Here is a 14,555-nt window from a genome sequence, read left to right on the forward strand (position 1 = left end):
ACCTCGGAATAAACCTAACCAAGGATATAAGAGACCTATATGATGAAAACTATAGAAAACTTAGGAAGGAAATTGAAGAAGACACAAAGAAATGGAAAAACATTCTGTGCTCATGGGTCGGAAGAATAAATATAGTTAGAATGTCATTACTACACAAAGCAATCTACACATTCAATGCAATCCCAGTCAAAATTGCACCAGCATTCTTCTCAAAACTAGAACTATGCTAAAATTTGTAGGGAACCACAAAGACCCCGAATAGCCAAAGTAATACTGAAGAAGAAAACCAAAACGGGAGGCATCACCATCCCAGACGTTAGCCTCTACTATAAAGCTGTCATCCTCAAGATAGTATGGTATTGGCACAAAAACAGACACATAGACGAATGGAATAGAATAGAGAACTCAGAATTGGACCCGCAAATGTATGGCCAACTAATCTTTGACAAAGCAGGAAAAAGTATCCAATGGAAAAAAGACAGCCTCTTTAACAGATGGTGTTGGGAGAACTGGACAGCAACATGCAGAAGAATGAAACTAGATCAATTTCTCACACCATTCACAAAAATAAACTCAAAATGGATAAAGGACCTGAATGTGAGACAGGAAACCATCAAAACCCTAGAGAAGAAAGCAGAAAACAACCTCCCTGAACCTCAACTGCAGCAATTTCTTACTTGACACATCCCCAAAGGCAAGGGAATCAAGAGCATAAATGAACTATTGGGACTTCATCAAGATTAAAAGCTTCTGCATGGCAAAAGAAACAATCAATAAAACTAATAGGCAACCGATGGAATAGGAAAAGATAGTTGCAAATGACATATCAGATAAAGGGCTAGTATCCAAAATCTATAAGGAACTCACCAAACTCCACATCCGAAAAACAAATAATCCAGTGAAGAAATGGGCAGAAGACATGAACAGACACTTCTCCAAAGAGGACATCCAGATGGCCAACAGACACATGAAACGATGCTCAGCATCTCTCCTCATCAGGGAAATACAAATCAAAACGACAGAGATACCACCTCACGCCGGTCAGAGTGGCTAAAATGAGCAAATCAGAGGACTCTACATGCTGGCGAGGATGTGGAGAAACGGGCACCCTCCTAAACTGTTGGTGGGAGTGTAAACTGGTGTAGCCCCTCTGGAAAACAGTGGGGAGGTTCCTCAAAAAATTAACAATAGAACTCCCCTATGACCCAGCAATAGCACTGCTAGGAATTTACCCAAGGGACACAGGAGTGCTGATGCATAGGGGCATATGTACCCCAATGTTCATAGCAGCACTCTCAACAATAGCCAAAACAAGGAAAGAACCTAAGTGTCCATCAACTGATGAATGGATCAAAAAGATGTGGTTTAAACAATGGAATACTACATGGTAATGAGAAAGAATGAAACCTGGCCATTTGTAGCAACATTGATAGAACGCAAGGGTGTTATGCTGAGCGAAATAAGTCAGACAGAGAAGGATACCATATGTTTGCACGTATAGGTGGATTAGGAGGAACTTAATGGAGGACCATGGGGGAGGAGAAGGGGAAAAGTGGTTGGGGAGAGGGAGGGAAGCAAACCATGAGAGACTCTTGAATGCTGAGAACAAACTGAGGGCTAATGGGGGTCGGGGAATGGGGAAGGGGGGTGATGGGCATGGAGGAGGGCATTTGTTGGGATGAGCACTGGGTGTTACATGGAAATGAACTTGACAATAAACTAAGGGGGAAAAAAAGATGAAAATTTTGAAGACATCAGAAAAAGGTGTTATGGGTTACCTCTGAAGGGACAACTATTAAACTGACACTTGACTTCTTAAAAGAAACAATGGAGACCAAAAGACTATGAGAAGATGTCTTCCAGTGCTCAAAGAAAACTGCTAACACACAATTCTATACAGTATAAACTTCTTTGAAAAATAAAGATGTTTGCAGAAGAATAAAAACTGAGACAATGTGATATCAGCAGATGACTCACACTAGAAGAAGCAGCACACTAGAGGGTATTCTTTAAATCGAATGAATAGGATTCCAGATTGAAGTCTGGAGATGGAAGAAGAAATGAAGAGCCACAAAAGGCCACTTACGCTGGTAAATCTATGTTAATACTTAGTGAAGTGCAGGAAGAATAATGGTTGTTAGGCATATAACACACATACAGAATTAAAATATGTAACAATAGCAGAAAAGTATTAGGCCTTGCATTCTCCAAAAAAAGAGAAAGAAGTATCATATCAATATTATATTAGTCTTTGATAAAGTAAGGAAGGATGCTATAATCTCTAGAGAAACTTAATAATACAACTGAAAAAGAGTGTATTTTTATGTACCTCATACAGATGGGGAAAATACAAAACTGTAATAAATAACCTCAAAGAAAACAAACAAACAAAAAAAACAAGTAAGACAAACAGAAAGCACTAAGGGTTAGATTTAAATCTAATGTTATCAGAAGTTAAATTATGGAATACACCGAGGAGGAAAAAAAATTAAATTACGGATTAAGTCCTCCAAATAAGGGCCCAAAGTTATCAAACTGAAAAATGTAAAATAAAATAAAGCAATATGTTGCTTATAAGAGAAATATTTGAAAGATAAGGATACAGAAAGTTGAAAATACAAGGACAGAGAAAGATACATTTCTACCAACAATGTATAGAATCTCCCACTGGCCAAAGCCTTACCAGAAGGGTATGTTGTGAAGTTCTGCATTTTTGCAAACTGTTAAGTAGTAAATCTCTCAGTCTAGTTTCAGTTTGGATCTCCATTTTTATGAGTGGGGTTGAGTATCCTTTCAAAAGGTTAATCATTTGCATTTATTTCTCTGTAAACTGTTCATCTCTAGCCCATTTTCAGTAGGATTGACATTTTTTGCCATTTCTACACAGATGTTTTATGTAATATGAAATGCATGTTAACCTCACATTGAGATACCACCATATACCCACCAAAGTGTCTAAAATTAAAAATGAAAATGAAAAGGCCAACTGTTGGGAGGATGCAGATTAACAGGAACTCTGGTACAAGGCCAGGCAAAATGTAAATCAGTACAACTACTTTGGAAAACTTTTTAGCTTTATCAACTACATTGAACATACAAATACCCTTTGATTGAGCTATTCTATTTCTAGATATATATCCTACACAAATGTGTGCACATTGTTCAAAGAAGAATTATTCCCAATAGCCAAAAACTGAAATAACTCAAATATGTATCAACAAAAGAATGAAGACATACTGTTATGATACCATTTGTGTACAGTCAAAAATGGGTATACCATTTAACCTTAGAATTCAAGATAGTTGTTACTTTTGGGAGATAGTTATTGGGAAGGGGCATGAGGGGATCTTCTGGGGACAAAAATGTTCTATTTCTTCACCTGGATGGTCACTTTCTAATAATCCACCAGGCAGTATGTGTTGTGCACTGGGATGGGGACAAGGAAGATGGGAACGGAGAAAGTAAGGAATCAGTAGGAGCCACAAATCTTTTAACCTGAGCTTCTCTACAGAACCCTGCTATCTTGTACATTCTGCTTTGAATGCTGCAGGCAAGGATGAAGATTGGTTATAGGGCCTATGGCCCCATAAGTCAAGGTGTCTTACTTCAAGAGTGAAAAGAAGTAAACCCACCACACACAGAAGTAGGCAAAAAAATAAAAAATAAATAAAAAATAAAATTGCACACTTAATGCTTCTGTCAGGCAAAACCAGTAAAATGTACTAAATCTGCACTAATATGGTAGTCACAAGCCACATGCATGTCTGGGAACTTTGAAAGTGACTGGTCTGAACCAATATTTGCTGGAGTATAAAATGCACACTGGGTTTCAAAAGATCAGTATAAAAAAATTGAAAGTATAATATCATATAAACAGGTGTTTAGACTTTAAGTGTTTTTTAAATTTTTGTTTAAACTGTATGATATTACTTTGGATAATTAAATAAAACATTAAAATATTTTAATGTTTGTTTTTGAGAGAGAGAACAGAGAGAGAGGGAGACACAGAATCCAAAGCAGGCTCCAGGCTCTGACATGTCAGCCCAGATGCTGATGTGGGGGTCAAACTCGTGAGTTGTGGAATCATGACTTGAGCTGAAGTCAGACACACTTAACTGACTGGCACCCCAAAACATTAGAATTTTTAAGGAAAGACGTGGAAAGAGAAAGGAAGCTGCCCCCTAGGAAGGTGAAAAAGAGATCTACTTTGAGAAACTATAATCATGAATCAGCCTATTTAAGGCCCACATTCACCGGAGTTATGCTAAAAATTTAATCAGATTATCTTAAAGTGGTCCTGGCCTGTTAATGCCACCTGGTCACTTAATGCTAATAATCAATCACTGGGCTACTGGTAGAAGCAAAGGCAAATCCTTATTGGAAAAGTGCAATTTCGGGGCGCCTGGGTGGCTTAGTCGGTTAAGCGTCCGACTTTCGCTTAGGTCATGATCTCGTGGTTCGTGGGTTCGAGCCCCGCGTCGGGCTCTGTGCTGACTGCCAGCTCAGAGCCTGGAGCCTGTTTCAGTCTGTGACTCCCTCTCTCTCTGACCCTCCCCTGCTCACGCTGTCTCTCTCTCTCTCTCTCCTAGAAATAAAAAAAAAGAAAAAAAAAAAAAAGAACATAAAAAAAAAAGGAAAAGTGCAATTTCAACATAGGCTTCAAAAAATTTCCACAGAAATCCTCAAGGAATATAAATATACAGTCAAACAATAAGAAACAAAAAGACAAGGGGCCATGAGAGAGACTCAGCATAAACAGCAGACAATCAGGTGTTAACACTGCACAGCCTTTAGAAGTCTGAATTATTAGACACAGAATTTAAAACAATTATGTTTACCATGTTTCAAGAAATATCTGTAAGAGAGATGCCTGGATCGGTTGAGCATCTGACTCTTGATTTTGGCCAGGTCATGAATCCAGGGTTTGTAGGATCGAGCATGGAGACTGCTTAAGATTCCCTCTCTCCCTCTCTCTCTCTCTCTCGGGCACCTGGGTGGCTCAGTTGGTTAAGCGTCTGACTTCAGCTCTGGTCATGATCTCATGGTTCACAAATCTGAGCCCTACATCAGGCTCTTGCTGTCAGCACGGAGCCCACTTCAGATCTTCTGTCCCCATCTCTCTACCCCTCCCCCACTTACCTGTGCTCTCTCTCAAAAATAAACATTTTTTAAAAATAAAAAAAAAAGATTCTCTCTGCCCCTCTCCCCCGCTCACTCTCTCTAAAATAAAAGTCGAAAGAAAGAAAGAAAGAAACATCAGTAAGACTTGAAAAATAAATTGAACTTCTAAACATGAAAATAACTAAAACCCGAAATTCAACTGGGTGGCACAGACACAACTGAAAGACCACCACAGAACTTTCATTAATCATTAGCTTCCTGGCCAGAAACAAAAAGATAAAATATAAGAAAAAAATTAAAAGACCTGGAGGAGAGAATGATGTAAAATATATTAAAACTTCACAAGAAGACAAGAAAATGGTGAAGAAGCCATATAAATATTTTCTTAAGTTTACTTATTTCTGAGAGAGAGAGAAAGAGATCATGCACGTGTGAGCAGAGGAGGAACACAGAGAGAGGGAGAGAACCCAAGCAGACTCTGCTCTGACAGTGCAGAGCCCAATGCAGGGCTCAAACTCAGAAACTGTGAGATCATGACCTGAGCTGAAATCAAGAGGTGAATGTTTAACCAACTGAGCCACCCAGGCACCCCAAAGAGGCCATATTTGAAAAACAATGGTTAAATATTGTCCTGAACTGCTAACAGACCTCAAACTTCAGATCCAGGAAGCCCATTTGTAAAACAGGATAAATTTTTAAGAAGTATACCTAGACACATTCACAGTGAAACTGCAGGACACCAAAGAAAAACTCTGAAAAACAGACAGAAATAAGAGAGCACCTATAATGCAGCAGCAGATTAGGCTGATTTTTCACTGGCAACAACATAAGTGAAATATTAAAGGAATATAAACAGAAAGTAGTCTTTCATGCGCTGAAATCATATTAAAGAAACCATGAAATAAAGACATGACAAGCAATCACAAAACTGAGAGCTCACTACTAACAGACCACCTGCTAAATCATATTATGGGATTCTGGATAGATTTCAAGCTGAAAGAAAATGGTCCTAAAGAGAAAATCTAATAGCAAAGCCACTGGTAAATATTTAGTTAAATCTAAATACAACCAAATAAAATCATATCTGATTACAGGGTTTAAATAGAGAACTAAAGTAATGTATAACCAGGTATATCAGTGGGAGTGGTAATCACAATTTAAACATTTTAAGGTCCTATATATCATTAAAAAGAGGCTATAGAAATTGCTTACTTTAGACTTTGATACGTATGTTAAAATACCTAAGGTAACCTCAAAAAGAACACACACCAAGAGTTTAAGTTTCAAGCGAACAGAGGGCAAAATGCAGAATAAGAAATTAAAGAATATATGAGAAAAACAATTTCAGAGGGAAGGTTTTTTTAAATCAAAATTCAAAGAAAACAAACTAAAGGAAAAATGCATAAAGAAGTCTAATTTCTCTTTGAATTTCATTAAAAGGAAAAAAAGAACCAACATTTCACTCATACTTTGAAAACACCTCTGCCACTCTCAAATACTTACATTATAAATTCTAAGATGAGGCAATTTTATTTTACCACCAATAATTATGATTGAAGCTTTAATGAAACACAAATACGTCAAATGTCTTTCTTTTTGCACTAATGATTGTGGGAAAATATCCAATTATTTCTCAGGTTGCTAATGGTTGTCCAATTAATATGCTGTATGTTTTCTAATATAAGACAGAAAATACTTGCCTTTTTATCTTCAGGGTTTAGTTGATTCATCAACATATTGACATTGTCAGTATTCCAAACCCAAGAATTACTTGTGAAATATTCAAGAAACATCATAGCTTTGTGAAGACGAGTTATTGTTTTCATCATCCTGTATTATAAGAAAAATTGACAGATTCATAATTCGCATAGATTCGGAAAAATCTCATCACCATCCAAGGTACAGTTTCTATATTGAGACAGTAACAGTAAAATTATAATTCTGTAATTCATTCAGGAAGGGTACCAAACCAACAGAGAATAAGAATATTTCTGCATCTTGGAAGAACATTTATAAATCCAAAATGAAAACAAAATTTTTTAAGCAGCAGCAAATGAATTTGATACTGCCTAAACAGAGTTCTGTTGATATATAAAATTAATTTTCAAAGGAAATACAGTACTTTAAGGTCAAATTTTCTTCTATAATCCTAAGCAAATAAATGGATTCAATTAGTATTCCCTTGTTCTTTGTTCCTTAAATCACATTTTAATTCAGCTCCAATTACTAAGATTTCCTGTGAATTTATAACATAAGGTGTTATATATTGTGATCTCAATTCTTCAGCATCATGGAGGCAAAGTATACAGAAATATTCGTTTGCCATTTAATCGTCTCTCTACATATAGATTTTTAGAGTAATTTTCTCTTTAACACTGACAGGTATCACTCTCGATTGTCTGAATGTGATGTGAAATCAATGACTGATGCTGAAAACTTTCTGAAATAGATATTCAAGATATTCACTTACCTCCCCAAATCCCCCATTATTCATCCTTATAGAAATATTTCTGTTTGATATTTTTCGCTTATTCTTTTTTAAAAAGGACGGGGGGCATTAATCTCTAAATCTGTCATTTTATATATCATGGTTCACTTATGTAAGTCATTGAAATCACAACACTAACCAGAGCAGTAACATCTATACAGTAATAATTACCAATGGTAAGTAGGAAAAGGGAAGAACTTTTTGAAACAAAACACACACCAAAAATTCCTGACCTCTGACAAACAGAAAAATAACTTGTGGAAAAATAAAAGAATTCTATTTATGTTCCCACAATAAGGATTAGCATTTATAGTTTAGAAACTTCCAAAATTAGGGGTTTTAGAAATGGAGAAAGTGGGAGAAAATGAGACCATCAAAAATGGGGGGAAAGTCAAAACAGTAACATTAGCAAACTAAAAGTAACACTGAATGTGATGATACATTCAATACGTTTAGAAGGAAACTCTGAAAACAGAATACTAACAGAAAATGAGACAACATGGACAATGTGAAGAAAAACTGGTTCATGCACGAAAATAATTCCAAAATAAAACCTCCATCAAACACAAAAAGAACCACTGAGCATCGAAGGCTGTATTTGGACAGTGATAGCTCAGACAGATAAAAAGCACATGGGGGAAGGGGGGGAATAAGACATGCTGCTTTTAGAAAAGAGATTAGACTTTTTTTCTCCCTAAAAAAAACAAAACAAAAAGATGTAACAGATCTGTAATCAAATCAGTATCTACCATTACAACCAGTGTAGTATACTTGAATTACACACACACACACATATTTACTTAACATCATTTTCTTTTTTTTTTTTTTTTTAATATTTTTATTTATTTCTAGGAGAGAGAGACAGTGCGAGCAGGGGAGGGTCAGAGAGAGAGGGAGTCACAGACTGAAACAGCCTCCAGGCTCTGAGCTGGCAGTCAGCACAGAGCCCAACGCAGGGCTCGAACACACAAACCGCGAGATCATGACCTAAGCGAAAGTCAGACGCTTAACCGACTAAGCCACCCAGGTACCCCTTAACATCATTTTCTGACATACAACTTAACAAATTTTTCTTCCTAATGTCTTTTTCACTGACAATTCTCACCTAGTCTTATCTTCAATTTCACTCAAGTGACAAATTACCCTGCAACCATTCAGCCATTCAAAAAGTAATTATGACAAAAAATTGGGAGAAGGAGAAGAAAATCTGAAAAGGGCATATGTGTATAAAGTTTACAGAATATTTATCAAGCAATGAAAGTACTGGATTGAATACTATGGGGCTAAAAAGAAACTTTAAAATCTTAGCATAGTCACTCTTTGGTTAAAATGCCTTATGAGCAGATAGATGCCTGGGACTATATAGCCATGTATGTTCTGAGTATATATTCTTTATTATTGCGACCTTCAGAAAGTAATCACAATCCTTTAGAGTAGAATGAGATCTTAACGGTCATCAAATCTAGGATTTCTCAACCTCAGCATTACAGACATTTTGGGCCAAATAATTCTTTGTGGTGGGGGGCTGCCCTGTTCAGCATCCCTGGCCTCTACCCATTAGATACCAGAAGCATCCCTCCCCTAACTGTAGTAACAAAAAAGGTCTCCAAATATTTTGAAATGTTCCTTGATGGAGGCAAAACTTCCCTCCATTACGAATCACAAAGATGTGGGGCGCCTGGATGGTTCAAGTCAGTTAAGTGTCTGACTTCAGCTCAGGTCATGATCTCACAGTTTGTGGGTTCAGGCCCAGCGTCAGGCTCAGTGCCAACAACTCACAGCCTGGAGCCTGCTTTAGATTTTGTGTCTGCCTCTCGATCTCTGTTCCTCCCCCACTCATGCTCTGTCTCTGTCTCTCTCTCTCAAAAGTAAATAAACATTAAAAAAATTTTTAAAGAAAGAATCACAAAGATGAAAAATATCAGATTCAATGAAGTTAAGCTAGAGAGAGTTAAGATAAATAATCAAAATATATGGCTACAGAACCATTTTTTTAATGTCATTTTTAAGAGTGATGAAATATCTACTGCATTTCAAGAGCCAGAGTGAATAATTATTACTGCTTCTATTTGTAATAATGTCATGCATCCTATTTCCCAATGACTATTAACCAGGAAACCTTAAGATGCATGTTTGAGTTGTACTTTTTATAATTATGTTAAGATATATAGTTAGATTTTTATCTAGTTGCCACGTAGAATAATGTAATAAGTAAAGTAGACGTCACGAATGGCATGATTAACCTTACTGCTATAAAGGAGGCACAATATTAAGGCCCCAATGTAAGATATAAAGCCCACTACCTTGCTCAGTAAATATCTGAACAAATTAAATAACATAAATGATAAGACTTTGTATTTAACACTTACAAAATTGCCTTAATAAAAAAAACCTTTCTGGCTCTTGTTGCTTTTAAACTATAAGCTCCTAGAGGTCAAGGATCATTCCTGCTTTGATGTTTAGTCGTGCATAGAACAAACCTCAGTTAAGAAGATTCTTTACTTGATGTTTACTATTTGGAGCAGACTTTAATTTCCAGAAGTGATTATATTACCTCCTATCCTACATGCTCACCTACAATATCACCTTGACTATCTTTCCATCAAGAGGTAAAGGTAACGTATAACCAACAGAATGAGGTAGGAATGACACTATGTAACTGCCAAGGGTAAGAGAAAGTGAGAGAGCTTTCCGCCTTGTTCACTGGAATACTCACGCTTGAAGACTTCAGTTGCCATATATGCTATCCAATTCCCTCTAAGGATGCTATGTTGTAGGAAGCAGTGTATGTGGAAAGACCACACAGAAAGGCTCTGAAGCTACATGATGTGAGAAAGATGCCCAGCAACTCTAGCTGCTCAGTACCCTCCCTTTCCTTTATTACTCCCACAGTGTGCCTGAGCCAGCCCCTATCTCTTGAAAGACCCTGAGCTAGAACCACCTACGTAAAGCTTTCTAGAATTTCTGACCCACAGGGGCGCCTGGGTGGCTCAGTAAGTTAAGCATCTGACTTCAGCTCAGGTCATGATCTCACAGTTAGTGGGTTCGAGCCCTGCATCAGACTCTGTGCTGACAGCTAGCTCAGAGCCTGGAGCCTGCTTAGGATTCTGTATCTCCCTCTCTCTCTGACCCTCCCCTGCTCACGCTGTATCTATCTCTCTCTCTCTCTCAGAAAAAATAAAAACAAACAAACATAAATAGAATTTCTGACCTACAGAAATCAGGAGACAAATAAAATGATTGTTTTAAGACACTAAGTTTGATGTCAATTACTCTTCAACTGGAAAAAAAAAATTCAAAGTTTGAGGTGATCTGTCATGCAGCACAGGTAATGGAACAGATATCAGTACCAGGAAGGTATCTATACAATCAGTACTGGGACTGAGAGGCTGCTATAATAAACATCTAAAACATATAGTACTGGCTTTAGGATCAAGCGGTAACAGAATCTGGAAGGCCCTTGAGACCACTAATGAAACCTGGAAAGATCAAGAAAAGAATGTTAGTGGGAACTTTAAAGAGCTTAAGGAAGATGCTAGTGAGGGTTTAAAGTAAAGTGAGGAAAATATTGTTGGAAGTTAGAAGAACAAAAGTGTCACTTGTGGTAACATGAAAAATAAAAAACTGTACCTAATAAACCTGATCTAGCCAAGAAGATTTCCTCAAAAAGAACAAAGATGATTGCTTTAAAAAATGAACTGAGTAGAATCTGGGAAGGAATATAAAATGTCAGTCAGGAATTATTTAAGAAACAGCTTCCAAGGGGCCCGTAGGTAGCTCAGTCAGTTAAGCCTCCGACTCTTGATTTTGGCTCAGGTCACGATTTCACCGTTCTTGAGTTTGAGCCTCACATCAGGCTCTGCACTGTCAGCACAGAACCTGCTTGGAATTCTCTCTGTCCCTCCCCTGCTTGCACTCACTCTCAAAAAAAAAAAAAAAAAAAAAAAAGGCTTCTGACCATTGATCAAATCCATAAAGCAGACATAAGATTCTTTGTTAAGATCTTAGAAAGACCTAAAATAGTACCTCACAAAACCTTTCAGATAAATAAAAACTCACTCCAAATCTTAACGACATGTCTCATAGAAACTCCACTGTTGAAGAGGCAGAATCTGAGTGTTGTTCCATAGCAGCCTCATAAGGAACCCAAGATAGAAAAAGGCATGTCCCAAAGAGATCTGTGGGGATGGCTTCAATCTAATGGAGTAGACTGCTTTAAAATTAGATATATCGGAAACCTGCACAGTTTGAAAAAGAATCATATTGGTTTACACTTAAAGGGACGGACACCGTACTAAGTGAAAAGAGGCCTCTAGATCAAGGGCCAGCAAACCAGAGCTTAGGGGCCAAAGCCACCTGTATTTATAAATAAAGTTTTATTGGAATATACTCATGCTTATTCATTTACATATTGTTTATGGCTGCAGAATTGAGCAGCTGCAAGCTGGGAGCTACTTGCAACTGCTACTTGCAGAAGTGAGTAACAGCAACAGAAACTGCTTGGCCCTTTACAGAAAAAGTCTGCTGATCCCAGCCCTAGGGACTCACAACCTTTTATGGGCAGGAAGTAGGGTAAGAAGATGATTCAGTGGCAAACACAGGACTTTTTTTTATGAAAAAAAAGGATGATTCAGAGGGCAGAGCCAAGAGCCTCAGAGAACAACGAGAGAGTAGGACTGAACCCTAATTAAGAAACCATCAAACATGTCTAGCTGGAATTCAAAACTGTTACAGACCAGTAATTGCACAAATTTGTCCAGTCATTTTCCTATGCTTGTCCAGCATTTTCCTATGCTTGTCCATGTTGGGGTGTGGGTAGCAGGTAACTTACCACTTTCATTCACAGGTTTTCAGCCCAATACTTGAGGAACTATACCTGCAAAACCACTCCTAAAGAGCCTCATCTGCAATTGTGCCAAATTCCGCTGACCCAACAGTGGCTTCAAGCTGATGCCAGGAAGGTCTTCGTGGGAGGAAGAAGTAAGCGTATCCTCTACCAGAAGGAATATGAACTGGTGTGGCCAGGAGGCTGACCATAGCCAATTGCACTTTCCAAAATGGCTTCAACAATACCTTTCAACTCACTTGCTCAATTTTACATGATCTTGAACATTCTCTACATTCCCTCTCCTGGACTCTCGGAGGACATGTGACTGGCTTGTGACTGAAAGAATGAGGTGGTAGTAGTGCTGTGTGATTTCTGTAGATAGGTCAGAAGCACACGGCTCTTCCGCCTGCCTGCTGGAATGCTTCTCCTTGAAGCCTTTGGTCAGCAGGTAAGCAGTCCATTTCCCCGAAAGCTACCACTAGTCCTTGAGAAGACACTACAGGAAGAGATCCTGCCACTTTATGAAGACACAGTAATAAAAGGTACTCCGCTGCCCACCCCCTTCAGCCCCATCTGACTCTGACAATCCTGTGAAAGTCTCCGCAGCCAAAACTGTCCAGCGGATTCCCTCCTGAATTCCTGACCCTGAAACAAATAATGAATTGAAAGAAATGATAAAATAACTTCTGCTGGTCTAAGCCACCAAGTTTGAGATGATTTGTTATCACCTACCATAAGACCCTTTTACTTTATCAGGCAGGCTTTGTGAGATATTTACCCTGTTTTACTTTTTTGGACCTGGTTTTGACTTTTCTGCTCTAATGTGCAATAACCTTATTAATATCAAGCAAGCAGGTAATGCCATCACTCATAAATTTGCATTTGCTTTTTAGCCATGAAAGAATGATGCCATTCACAAATACTGTATTTCGCAGACCATTCTAGAAAAACTTGGAAATAATTTTGATGTACTTTGGATCTTTTTTCCATTAAGTATTTCTTTATCTAGTCTAAAGTCGTTCAACACCTCTCACATATCTCAATATTTAACATATTGGGTTAGGAACGGAACGGACAACTGAATCCACAGAAAAGCCCTACAAGTAACTCAGATCCTGATACACTATAACTGGCAGATACCTCACTTTTATTTTTTGAACAGTTGACAGAAGTTCTGGAATCAGCATCTTCTTTATACATAAATACTCAAATCCTGAACTCTCCAATCAAAGGCTCCACTGTAACACCAATGTAGTTAAAAAAAATAAATATATTTGTGGTACATTTCACTATAATTCTGGTAAAGACGGTGGGAGGGGAGGACTTTAAGTCTGTGGGGTTTCAATTAGAAAGAAAAGAAGAAAGAAAGGCTATATAACAACCATAAGAAAATAAAAAAGTTTTTCATTTGTTAACTTTTGCTTTAAACTATGACATTCTCAACCTGGAAAATTAGTCAAAAACTGTAATTACCATATTATAAGCTGAATGGGCAGCTGAGATATTTCAAGCAATTAAATTTTTAGAAGCATTCTAGGTTTTTTCATATTAAACAGCACAATCCACTCAGAGCAAAACATTTTACCCTTAATCCCCTATAGACTCACCTCTAAGTTTTTAAGGGGCAGAGACGGGCTCAATTTCAGCTTATAATAACAATGACAACCTTGATGCTGGACATTTCCTCTATCACAGGATTTTGGAGGATCAATGGCCCAATAAGATGAGATCCACAGTCTCCCCAAATATCCTCAATTTCTAAGAAATGTCCTAGTATCCTGATTGTGATTGTGATTATTCAGGTTAGTAATTCTAAAGGTAAAGCTCATGCTAGCGGACTTTTTGTCTCTCCAGCAAGCTTCCACCACCTTACCAATACATAGGTGTATTTACTGCTATTCTTCTTACCACGGTTTCTGACCTGTCAACCTGAGTGCAAGATCGAGCAATAATGCAGGTACTGTATGTCTGACACCCTTCCAATAATGAAGCAATAAGTTGTTGGAATACAACTTAACATTGGGGCGCCTGAATACTTGGTTTAAAGGATTCATCTTGAAGGAATGATTTAGATAAGATCCTGTAGGAAAAATAAGCGTCAGAGCATTTTGAATGTTA

The 14,555-nt window shown here is 37.7% G+C and overlaps 1 protein-coding gene across 7 annotated transcripts in view; it reads right to left on the reverse strand.

The window, feature by feature from the left end:
* FAR1 (fatty acyl-CoA reductase 1) overlaps positions 1–14,555 on the reverse strand; it is an 84,893-nt gene that overhangs the window by 10,139 nt on the left and 60,199 nt on the right. For 5 of the 7 annotated variants that reach the window (XM_039251821.1, XM_039251822.1, XM_039251823.1 and 2 more), the window contains one exon: positions 6,822–6,951. In XM_039251821.1, coding sequence (XP_039107752.1) covers positions 6,822–6,951 — 130 coding nt within the window. Of the gene's footprint in view, positions 1–6,821; positions 6,952–14,345; positions 14,518–14,555 lie in introns of all 7 variants that reach the window. The other 2 variants (XM_039251817.1, XM_039251820.1) reach the window with 1 other exon arrangement.

The sequence above is a fragment of the Hyaena hyaena genome, unplaced genomic scaffold, assembly GCF_003009895.1.
Source record: "Hyaena hyaena isolate Hyena2069 unplaced genomic scaffold, ASM300989v1 scaffold_401, whole genome shotgun sequence".
NCBI lineage: Eukaryota > Metazoa > Chordata > Mammalia > Carnivora > Hyaenidae > Hyaena > Hyaena hyaena.